This window comes from Crinia signifera, chromosome 19 (assembly GCF_055691185.1).
Source record: "Crinia signifera chromosome 19, ASM5569118v1, whole genome shotgun sequence".
Taxonomy (NCBI): Eukaryota; Metazoa; Chordata; class Amphibia; order Anura; family Myobatrachidae; genus Crinia; species Crinia signifera.
The window spans coordinates 15,422,060-15,434,072 of NC_139226.1; the positions used below are offsets into that span (position 1 = coordinate 15,422,060).

The window sequence follows — 12,013 nt, forward strand, 5'->3', positions numbered from 1 at the left end:
AAATACATAAATGCCCCCACAGTGCAGGTACATAAATGCCCCCTCAGTGCCAAATACATAAATGCCCCCACAGTGCCAAATACATAAATGCCCCCACAGTGCCAAATACATAAATGCCCCCACAGTGCCAAATACATAAATGCCCCCACAGTGCAGGTACATAAATGCCCCCACAGTGCCAAATACATAAATGCCCCCACAGTGCCAAATACATAAATGCCCCCTCAGTGCCAAATACATAAATGCCCCCACAGTGCCAAATACATAAATGCCCCCACAGTGCCAAATACATAAATGCCCCCACAGTGCCAAATACATAAATGCCCCCACAGTGCCAAATACATAACTGCCCCCACAGTGCCAAATACATAAATGCCCCCATAGTGCAGGTACATAAATGCCCCCACAGTGCCAAATACATAAATGCCCCCACAGTGCCTAATACATAAATGCCCCCACAGTGCAGGTACATAAATGCCGACACAGTACCTGTGCCAGCGACGAGGGAGGGGGAGTGCAGTGGGATACGGGCGGGTGGGCGCTGCTGAGCGGGTAGGTGCTCATCAATTTCCGTGGGTGCTCGGCCCCTCAAGCACCCACAGAATCGGCACCTATGCTTAGAAGGTGCATGGCAGGGGGGTTATACAGTAGTTCGGCTGCAGGGAGGGAGGGTAAAACTGTATACGGTGGTTAGGTTGACACAGCAAAAGGTTGACATGCATTGGGTCATCCACTGAAGGTCGATGGCTTAGATCGAAACCTGAAATAAGTTTACATGCCTAAGGTCAATGTGAATGGAAGGTCGACACAAGCATTAGGTCGACAAAGGCTAGGCTGACAGTCAAAAGGGCGACATGCGGTTTCACTTTTTTTGAGCCGACATGTGCCGACAGGAGGTATTTTATGTCCTACCATCCACTAGGGCGTGGAGGAGAATAGAATAGTGTGCCGAGCGCAGCGAGCCATGCGAGGGGGAGCGGTGAACTGATACGGTGTCCTTGACGAATATGTCGACATCCAGGACAAAACAAAAGGAAAACCCATGTTGACCTTTTGAATGTCGACCTAGCCATTGTCGACCTAATGCTTGTGTCGACCTTCCATCCACATTGACCTTAGGCATGTAAACTTATTTCAGGTGTCGATCTAAAGCCATGTCGACGTTCAGTGGTGTAGTGTAGGTCATCTGATGACACCATACCCATTTGGGCCCTTATTCAGATCTGATCGCAGTACAACTTTGTTCTCATAATGGGCAAAACCATGTGCACTGCAGGTGGGGCAGATGTAACCTGTGCAGAGAGAGTTAGATTTGGGTGGGGTGTGCTGAAACTGAAATTTAAATCGCAGTGTAAAATAATGCAGCCAGTATTTACCCTGCACAGAAACAAAATAACTCACACAAATCTAACTCTATCTGCACATGTTACATCTGCCCCACCTGCAGTGCACATGGTTTTGCCCATTTTGAGAACAAATTTGTACTGCGATCAGATCTGAATAAGGGCCTTGGGGGGTTATTCTGGTTGATTCGCAAGGCTGCAAATTCGCAGCCTTGCGAGTCCACCAAACCCCGCCTGGCGAACTACCCCCCCCCCCCGCCGCCCCCTCAAAGTGCGGCTTCGCCTGAACAACTGCGAATGGATGTTTTGCATAAACATCCATTCGCATGGCTCGGGTAACCGCCCACATCTTTCGATGGTCAACGACCATCGAATGATGTTTAGCGTGCGCGCATATATAAGTGACACATGCGCAGATACCCGCCTGCGCATGTGCAGATGCGCAACATCGGTCCTGCGGCGAATGCACGCATGACCGATGTGATCTGAATGAGGCCCATGATGTGTAGAGACTAGAATGTACCATAATCAGGTGGAGCCCCTCTTATGCTTGTGGGAGCTGGCGATAGAATCCCGGCACCAGCCAGGCCCCACCATCTGTCGAAAAGGGGCCATGCACGCACGAGACACTCGCGCGCCCCGTTCCGACAGAGCTCCACATTGGTCACCACTGCCCTCCCGCTCCCCCCTCTAGCCCTGCCCGTCTCCCTGAAGCGGAGACCGTCTGGGTCCCGCCGCCCAGCTGCTAACTGACTGGGACGCGGGTGTGTGTGAGACGGTCGCGCGTCCCAGTCTAATGGAGTCGCTCTCCGCCGGCGCTCGCCAGCGGGGACCTTCTGCCGAGCACTGGCATTGAATGAGAGGGGCTCCATCTGTATAGGAAATTAAGGGCTGGCTGGATATATAATAGATTGTAAGCTTGCAAGCAGGGCCCTCACCTCTATATCGCTCTGTTTGTTTTTGCAGTGGAGGCTGGCATGGCAGTAATATGCTTGTGGTGACTAAGGGCCTGGAACTTACTATCAGTTGGTGCGACTCACCTTATTTGAAATTTGGACAGCACTGCAGCCCCACCCCTGGATTCACCACTGTACAAAAGATCTTCTCTCCATTTCCAGAAAATATAAATATCACATTTTCTGATTTCTTTAGATCTTGATGTTTATAAAATATCCCCCTTTACCTTTCCATGTGGTCTATTCACGAAGCAGTAAAAACACATGGAGAATAGATTTCGTGAAGTTGCCCATGGCAACCAATCAGCGTTGTAGTAACATTTATCAAGTGTATTCTATAAAATGATCCGTTGCTGCAAATTGGTTGCCATGGGCAACTTCTCAACTGACTTTCTTGTCCACTCTTTTTACTTCTTCATTAATAGACCTCTCTTTATCTCTCTCCGCAGTTTCTTATAATATCCCCTTCCCCCGGAGAGAACTACAGTAGATCTGTGTGGGTACAACAAGAGTTCTTTTGAGCTATTGTTCCATGATGAACTCATTATAATCCTGCTGCACTTTGTCCCAGTAAAGGCTTGTTTGTGAATATCTGCCTATGCTAGAAAGCTCTTTCTGGACTGCAACATTTAACTCTCTCAGTGATGAGAAGCAGGAAGCAGCTCACCAGCCTTTATAGTAACCGCCCGGTATATAGAAAACAACAGTAAGTAGGGCAGCGTATAATTCGAACAGACGTTCGTTTCGTTATGTAACTGACCTTCCTTTAACAGATACAGGGCTGATTCTGCATCACTTGTAGTTATTCAAATTCGGCTCCTGCCCCGATGGTTGGGATTGGCCATGCGTATTTCTGCTCATGTGCAAACCCGCAACTGCGAACGGACGTGTATCGAATTTCTCACAGTTCGCAGAGGGGAGGGAGTGGCAGGGCAGACGGGTGCAGTGGCGGCATTGAGCCATGGGAAAGCCCAACATTTTATGAGCATTCCCATCAGTGGAGTAGTTAGAAAATCCCCCCCCCCGCAAAATAAATTTGACAGGCAGCGGTGAGGGCGGAGCTCACTGGTCCCGATTTGCGCATATCTAATGAGCAGGGACCAAGCACAGTGCACATTTAATGAGCGAGTCCCCACCCCGTGCATATGTAATGAGCGGGAACCGCTCATTACATATGCATAGGGCGGGGACTCGCTCATTCAGAATGCGCTGCACTGGGTCCCCGCTCATTAGATATGCACGGCGCGGGACCAGCTCAGCGCTCACTGCTGCCTGGGTCGCCTGTCAGTTCAGCCAGCGGCACCCACCACAGACCCCGCTGGCGCCACTCCCCCAAGCCGCCCGGGGGGTCTGCCACATATGTAGCTACGCCACTGGTTCCCATGAAAACTCTGAGCGTTCCTATGGGTACGCAGGCGGGCCCTTGCCTCCCGGTGGTAAACAGCTGATGTCACATGACATCAGCCGCTCGCCCTGTCTTCGTCCAGGGCTGACTTATATTTGTATATTTCTGAGACAGACTTATATTTGCGAATGCAGGAGAAATCATTCGATTGTCGGTTCCTGGGAACTGATGAATATATATGAATACTGATGAGTATTTGTAAATACAGAATGTTAACTCTCTACAATAAAAATCTCAGAACAAAGTGAAATGACATTTGCTGTATTAGAACCCGTCCTGTTTTAAGCATAATAAGGTACCCGATCGATTTTATTACCCATTACGCACTATTTATAAATTATATCTATATACCTGCTTTATATTTGCTGCAGACTTTGTATCGCTCACTACCCATTTGCTGTTTAAATTGTATTTTAATATCTGTTGACGGCGCAGTACAGTAATGACCACAAAGTAGAGGTGAGTAGTTTACACGACTTGACATTAGATTGTAAAACATTTCTCTTCAAGAATAAAGTGGGAAATTTTTTTTCCCAGAAGAGTTCTATCTTGAAAATAACAACATTATAGTATTCAGTTATCAAATAAATATCGTTCTTTTCATTAATGCTTTTGTTTCATATTACAAAATACATTTTATATCACGGTTTCATGCAGCAGAATGAGAATCAGCTCAGTAACCGCACATTACACGTTCTGTACGGCTGCAACTCAAAGTACAAATGACATCATAGATACCGGGATAGCACTTACCTGTAGCGACCAGCGCAGACAGGATGACGGCGGACAGGAGAAGCTGTGCTTCCATGATTACTTGTGGATGAGATGAGTGGAGGAGATGGATTGACAACAGCAGGCTTCTCTTCCCTCACTAGGCGTTGGCTTCTTGATAAAATGCAATTTGACCAGAGATGATGGGGTTACAGACTAGCGCTTCTCTTTTTTAACCTCCAGATGCCTGGTTCACTGGAGGACATGGTACATCGCTGTGCTAAGAAGCTGCACTGGAATGCATTACTGGATGAAGGGGTGCCTTTATAAGTACAGTGCACTGCAATGGCATATTTACCTGTGGGTGTGGATAGTTTACAGACAATGAGGGAAATTTCAAAAGGTCGAAATGCATGAAATTGGGGTCCTCAACACTCCCCCTCCAGAAGGGTGGGCAAGCCTCACACATTTAGTGAGGCCCCGCATCAGTCACAGCACCCGCCTCCCTCTGCTGGTCAAATACTGCCATTTGTGTCTCTTTTGGGAGGGGGCGTGGCTAAAATGACACAAATCGCATCCACCTCCTCCCCGAAGAGCCACAAATCATGCAATTTACAGAAATGGGGCAGGGCTTAATGATGGCAAGCCCCACCCCCTGGAAAAGCTGCACAGAGTCTCCTCTCCAAGCTTTGTTGACACTGATGGAAGACAGAACATGATTCAGATTTGGAAGTAAAGCAGAAAAACAGCAAGTATCTTTCTATCTGGAAGAAACTATGCTGCATTGCAGGGGGATTGTCAGATGCACATGTGAAAACGGAATTCGATTTGTATTTAAACTGAAACCTAAAATGCAATGTGAAAATAAAGGTGTCAGTATTTACTCTGCACAGAAAAATATAAATGTATTTTCTCCCCTTGCTTGTCAACATGGTTTGTTCCAGAAAACAAAGTTACTTTTATTTCCAAATTTTTTTAGGGAGCGCTGCCCACTGGGCCATTTTTTTGGGGGGGGGGCTGGGGGGGGGGGGGGCGTTCCCTAAAAAACCCCACCACTGTAACTCCGGGTCCGGGCAGTGCCGCTGAACAGTCTATCAGCCGCTGCCCGGCCCTGCCCCCAGTAACCCGGCTGAGTGTGGCGTCATGTTACAAGGTCACGCTGCACACAGCAGGGGGGAAGGAGGCAGGACTGGGCAGCAGGAGCTGGGCAGCAGCTGAAGCTGAGTGATCTCAGCGGTGCTGCCCGGCGGGAGGGAGTGCAGGCAGTGGCACTCCCTAGAATTTTCCGGGCTTGCCAGTCTGCACACTGGAACAAAACCCGGAAATTCCTCGGGAGTCTCGCAGAAAGGGTTAAGGCTTGATCACAGGACAAATTTGTTCTCAAAATGGGCAAAACCATGCTGCAGAGCAGGTGGGTGCAGGTGGGGCAGATGTAATATGTGCAGAGAGAGAGAGATTTGGGTGAGTTATTTTGTTTCTGTGCATGGTAAATACTGGCTGCTTTATTCTTAAACGGCAATTTCGATTTCAGTTTAAAAAACACAAACCACCCAAATCTAACTCTCTCTGCATTTTACATCTGCCCCAACTGCAGTGCAGCATGGTTTTGCACATTTTTAGAGCAAATTTGTCCTGCGATCAAGTCTGAATTAGACCACAGGCAGTCATTTGTTACATGCCTTTAGCTGGAGAACTGTGGTTTTAGTTGAGTGCAGCACCATCTGCAGGCCATACTTGGCCATACTGATGAAAGGTACAGACCAATTGATAGCACTTAATTTTTAGCATTGTAGACATAAGGCGAGATTTAATGAGATGCAATTTTCCGACTTTCACGATTATTTCGCAAATAACGTCCGAATTCGCATGTTTTACAAAAATCGCACATTTAATAGGATGCGATTTGCGGTACAAACCGCACTTTTGTTGCCGTAAATCTCATTAAATAGTCGAATTCTTCCAAAAAAAAATGCAATTTTGCAAAATGCGATAATGTCACCTTTCCGGAAGTTAGAGATGCAAGTTTGTGTTTTTTATTTTTCCAATGGCCATAATATCAGACATCCCACCATAGCCAACTGCAAACACGCCACTTCACACTGGGGGTTATTCAGATCCCGATAGAAACTGTGCTATGGGATGCAAAGTACTGATTAATGGCTATTTTCGCATGTGCAGGACCTGCCCTCCTTCCCTTGTCCTGCGATTTGGTACCAGTGATTGACAGAAGCCAGGGATCTCTGTCATTGGAATCGATGTCTCCTGTTGCATTACCATACAATGCTATCCCCAGCTGCTGCACCTCCAACACAACTGTATCAGGCCCACTGACACTTTCATTGTCATTCTATTTATAATTCTTAATAAAAGGATAATCATTGCGCAATTTAGCAGTTAACGCCGGATGTTTGCCGTTTGGTGGTGTCATTCTTAAATAATATCACTATGAACTTATGTGCAAAATAGGCAAACCCCAAACCAATAATGTACTGTGATTACTAGTATGTGAAATCAGTGGCGGAACATGTGGGTGTGAGCTCAGTTGCAAAAATATAATTTGGACCCCTCCTCCACCGTAACCCTGGTTCATAATATGCAATATATGCAATATAGCAGTTGGTGACAGGGAGAGGCAGATGGAGATAGGGGGAGGCAGAGTGTGATAGAGGGAGGCAGAGGGTGTCAGGGGGCGACAGAGGGTGACATAGAGGCAGAGAGTGATGGAGGGGGGGCAGCAGAGGGTGACAGAGAGGCAGAGAGTGATAGAGGGAGGCAGAGGGTGACAGGGAGAGGCAAAGGGTGATAGAGGGAGGCCGAGGGTGACAGGTGGAGGCAGGGGGTGACAGGGAGAGGTAGGTGGAGACAGAGAGAAGCAGGGGGTGACAGGGAGAGGCAAAGGGAGACATGGGGAGGCAGAGTGTGACAGAGAGAGGCAGAGTGTGATAGAGGGAGGCAGAGGGTGACAGGGGGTGTCAGAGGGTGACAGAGAGGCAGAGAGTGATAAAGGGAGGCAGAGGGTGACAGGGAAAGGCAAAGGGTGATAGAGGGAGACAGAGGGTGACAGGGGGAGGCAGGTGGAGACAGAAGGAAGCAGGGGGTGACAGGGAGAGGGAGACAGGGAGAGGTAGAGGGTAACAGAGAGAGGCAGAGGGTGACAGAGAGAGGCTGAGTGTGATAAGGGAGGCAGAGTGTGACAGGGGGAGGCAGAGGTTGACAGAGAGAGAAGCAGAGGTGACAGGGGGACAGAGAGAGGCAGAGGGAGACAGGGAGAGGCAGGGGGAGGCAGATGATAACAGAGAGGCAGCGGGTGACAGAAAGAGGCAGAGGGTTACAGAGGGAGGCAGAGGGTGACAGGGGGAAGCAGTAGGTGACACGGAGAGGCAAGGGGAGGCAGAGAGGAAAATTAAGAGTGTGAAAGGGGCAGTAGTGGGCCCCTTAGTCCTCAGGGGCCCCAGTGCACTGCAACTGCTGCACCAATGGAATATTTGTAGTGTGAAAATGGTTTGCCAGAATCGGAGTTAAAATACATAAAGGCAGTGGTGTAACTAGAGATTTTGCACCCCCTCCCCTGCCAAAAAAGGTTCTGGTGTCCCCACCACAAATTAATTACATATTTTTTGCCTACATGCACTATACCTCCCAACTTCTGTAATTCCCAAATCGGTTCCTGCTGCGCCGAAGGCGTGTCTGCCCCAAAAAAGGGGTGGATGGGCGTGGCCTATGGTACAGGGTGTGACGAATTGTGACGACCTCCGTTTTCATCATTTTAGGGGGCATGCCCAGCAATCCCATATGCGACTGTGCAGCCCTTGGTTCATTTTACCTCCCTTCCCTGCACTGGCAAGCATCGGGAATCACCAGCTCCCCCCAACTGCCCCCCACCCAGGGGACAATGCCACCTGCGGGAGGGACAGCGGGACAGTCTTCAAATAGCGTCACTGTTCCGCTGTAATCAGGACAGTTGGAAGGTATGATGCATATTGCATGGGGTTTCTTACTTGATGCCAGGGGTTACATGCTCGTGGCCAAGGGTTACAAGCTCATTGCCAGGGGTTTCATCCTCAATGCCAAGGGTTTCTTATTTGTTGCCAGGGGTTTCATTCTTGTTGCCAGTGGGTTACATGCTCATTGCCAGGGGTTTATTTCTCACAGCTAGCCAGAGCTTCCAGAATCTGGCACTTCTGGGTAATGTTGTACACACTGCGCTTCCCTGACAGACAGTCCAGTAAAACCTCTAGCATCTGTCTCCTCCAAGGCGGCGGACATTTTTGGAGGGCCATTTTCAGCAGATTCCATGCAGACAGCCAGACCGCACAGAGTCTGCAGATACTCTGCGCCCCCACTGTGCAGGTTCCCCCCCCCCCCATGCCACCGATTGGACCGCAGTGGCGTTGTTATTCCACTGTATAAAGGCAAATAAAACTTACCATACAAAAAATGCAGTTAAACCAATTTATTAGTAATATTTCAACTAAATCAATCCACTATAATCCATGCATATGACCAGGGAACAAGTGCTGGGAAATATCTTCTGTGTTTTGGACCGTTCATTATTTGTGGGTGCAATAGACATGTATTTTTTAGTGCAGTGTAGCGGCGCTGGCAGAGTCGCTAATGCAACCAGATCCATTGGTATGCAGAGGTCTCCAAGGGTTACACGAGTGTGTGATCTGAATATAGCAGCCAGTACACAATGTTCTAAATTCGTATTCCAAGACTCAGCTGGCTGTGTTCTGCAGCTGGCTGCCGGCCATGTACAGTATGGCGGAGAGTGAAGGCAATTTTAAATAGGACCAACTGCTAGGGACTGCCATCGACCATCGATTAATTGAAATCATTGATGGTTTATGGCCGATGTCGAATACTTTTGCCATCGATGGGGAGAACCAGATGATTTCCCTTCATCTATGGCACAGCATAACTAATGTTTTTTTTTTCCTCAAGGTGTTGTTACAAGGAGCATAGTTCATCCCCTAGCAACCCTGAATCCACGCCCCCATGTTCTGATTGGACCACGGGCCAATCAGTCAAAAAAAAATGGATGACCATAAACTATCGATGGTCATCCATCTCATAGTTTATTACCATTGACGGCTGGTTTCCGTATCACCACTGCACTGATGGCCATCCCTACCAACTGCTCATATAATTATACCATTATACCTATATACCTTTTAATTTTGCAGCTAGGGACCCTTGACTGGAAAAGGAGTCTAAGGGGGTGAGGTCTCATGGGATGATGTGGCCGCAAGCCACACCCCCTGCTCTTTACCTCAGCTGCTGCTTACGCCTGTAATATGGCTGCTCTTTACCTCAGCTGCTGCTTAAGCCTGTAAATATGGCTGTTCTTTACCTCAGCTGCTGCTTACGCCTGTAAATATGGCTGTTCTTTACCTCAGCTGCTGCTTACGCCTGTAAATATGGCTGTTCTTTACCTCAGCTGCTGCTTACGCCTGTAAATATGGCTGTTCTTTACCTCAGCTGCTGCTTACGCCTGTAAATATGGCTGTTCTTTACCTCAGCTGCTGCTTACGCCTGTAAATATGGCTGTTCTTTACATCAGCTGCTGCTTACGCCTGTAAATATGGCTGTTCTTTACCTCAGCTGCTGCTTAGGCCTGTAAATATGGCTGTTCTTTACCTCAGTTGCTGCTTGCTGCTGGCTTGAACAACGGAGAACTCAAACATAGGTACTGTATTGCCAAACAGATGTGAGCAGTGGCAGCTCCAGAGGTGGCTCCTCTATTTGAATTTTGGACCGGCCCACCCCTGGATCTGCCACTGGTTAGGAGGTGTGTTTATAGATGCATGTTTGCAATGCTGAAGTTACAGGAGGTTCTTATTTCACAAATTGGGGCACCCATTTAAAATAAATTGTTAACCTCAAGACAGGTTTTTTTTTTTTTATGTACCCTCCCTTTCTGTACAATGGATTCTTACATGACCTTTGAAGGATTCCAATTAGCTGCGAAAACACCCCCCCCCCAAAAAAAAAAACGCACTGTTTTTGACCTATCCTATTCCAAATTCACAAAAGTAGGATTTGCGCGATAGTTCTTGCATTCAAAACCAGCGAATAGTGTAGGTGAACATGGGGATATCAGTCTGTACCCCAATAAATGCTAAACTAGCATAGGATAACAGTACAGGAGTGTGTAAGACAGGCATTTCCAAACTATGGCCCTCCAGATGTTGTGAAACTACAAGTACCATCATGCCCTGCCACAGTTTTGCTATTAGGGAATGCTAAAACTATGGCAAGGCATGCTGGGATGTTTTGAACGGAACAGCTGGAGGGACACAGTTTGGGCATGGCTGGTGTAAGAGGTCAAAAAAACTAAAAGTAAGCTTTCTGTACAAAATAAATTCTGACAGTCAATATGTCCGCCACTATTGGTTGAGATGCATTTTTTAACTTTTTCATACTGTACCATTCATGTGGAACGGGGTACACTTATTGGTAGGGCTGGACTGGCCATCTGGCACTTCTGGCAAATGCCAAAGGGGCCAATGGCCAGGTGGGCTGATTTCTTCTTGTAAGTGGAGGCTCTGTCTCCTGATGTGCACCGCTGAGGTCCAGGAGAGAGGGCGACATCGCACGCTGCTATTCCCCTCTCTCCTGCGAGCCGGGAGAGGCAGCGCACGCATGCACGGTGTACGTGTGCATGCGCATGCCTGGTGTGTGCATGGATGCGACAGAGGTCGCGCCTATGCACAAAATTACAGGGCCAATTCGGCGGCCCAGTCCATCCCTGCTTATTGGTGGTCCATGTTCTCAGATCGGGATGCGGTTAATTTGCCGGCGGTCGGGATCCCGGCGGTCGGAATCCCGACACTGGAATCCCGACCGCCGAAATCCCGAAACTTTCTCCCTCCGTGGGTGTCCACGACACCCATAGAGGGAGAATAAAATAGCGTGCCGAGCGTAGCGAGGCACCGGGCCCGCTGCGTGGCGAGCGCAGCGAGCCCGCAAGGGGGGGCGATCCATGTCCCCCCCTTGTCGGGATTTCGGCGGTCGGGATTCCAGTGTCGGGATTCCGACCGCCGGGATCCCGACCGCCGGGAAATCGTATCGGATCCCTCAGATCTACAAATTGAAACAAACAAAAAAGTGAAAAACCCATGTTGACCCTTGAGTTGACCATTTCCGTATCGACCTGATGCTTGTGTTGACCTTTTGGGGTCCACCTATTTACTGTCATCCGTTTATACTTTAAGACAGTTATATAAAACCTGCGCTATTTAGTTTTTTCTCTACTTTTCCGAGTTTTAACAATCGTTTTTACCATGAGTCTTTTCTTTCTTTTTTACTAGCATTGTAACGCTTCCTGTAACGCTTCCTGTAACGCTTCCTGTAACACTTCCTGTAACGCTTCCTGTAACGCTTCCTGTAACGCTTCCTGTAACGTTTCCTGTAACGTTTCCTGTAACACTTCCTGTAACGCTTCCTGTAACGCTTCCTGTAACGCTTCCTGTAAAGCTTCCTGTCAGGTTCCGTCTGCATTTATATTAGACATACTTAGCAAATACAACATGCTGGTCACTTAAAATATTATGGATTTATTTTGTAAATGAATTAAAAACAATTTTAACCCCACG

At 48.1% G+C, this 12,013-nt stretch overlaps 1 protein-coding gene across 2 annotated transcripts in view; it reads right to left on the minus strand.

Moving 5' to 3' along the window:
* Positions 1 to 4,891, minus strand: part of LOC146042173 (phospholipase A2 inhibitor gamma subunit B-like) — a 42,368-nt gene extending 37,477 nt beyond the window's left edge. Inside the window, exon 1 of one of the 2 annotated variants that reach the window (XM_083162098.1) lies at positions 4,458 to 4,891. In XM_083162098.1, coding sequence (XP_083018224.1) covers positions 4,458 to 4,512 — 55 coding nt within the window. In that variant the 5' untranslated portion in view covers positions 4,513 to 4,891. The remainder of the gene's footprint in view (positions 1 to 4,457) is intronic. The other variant, XM_083162099.1, reaches the window with a different exon arrangement.
* Between the last annotated feature and the right edge of the window lie 7,122 nt (positions 4,892 to 12,013).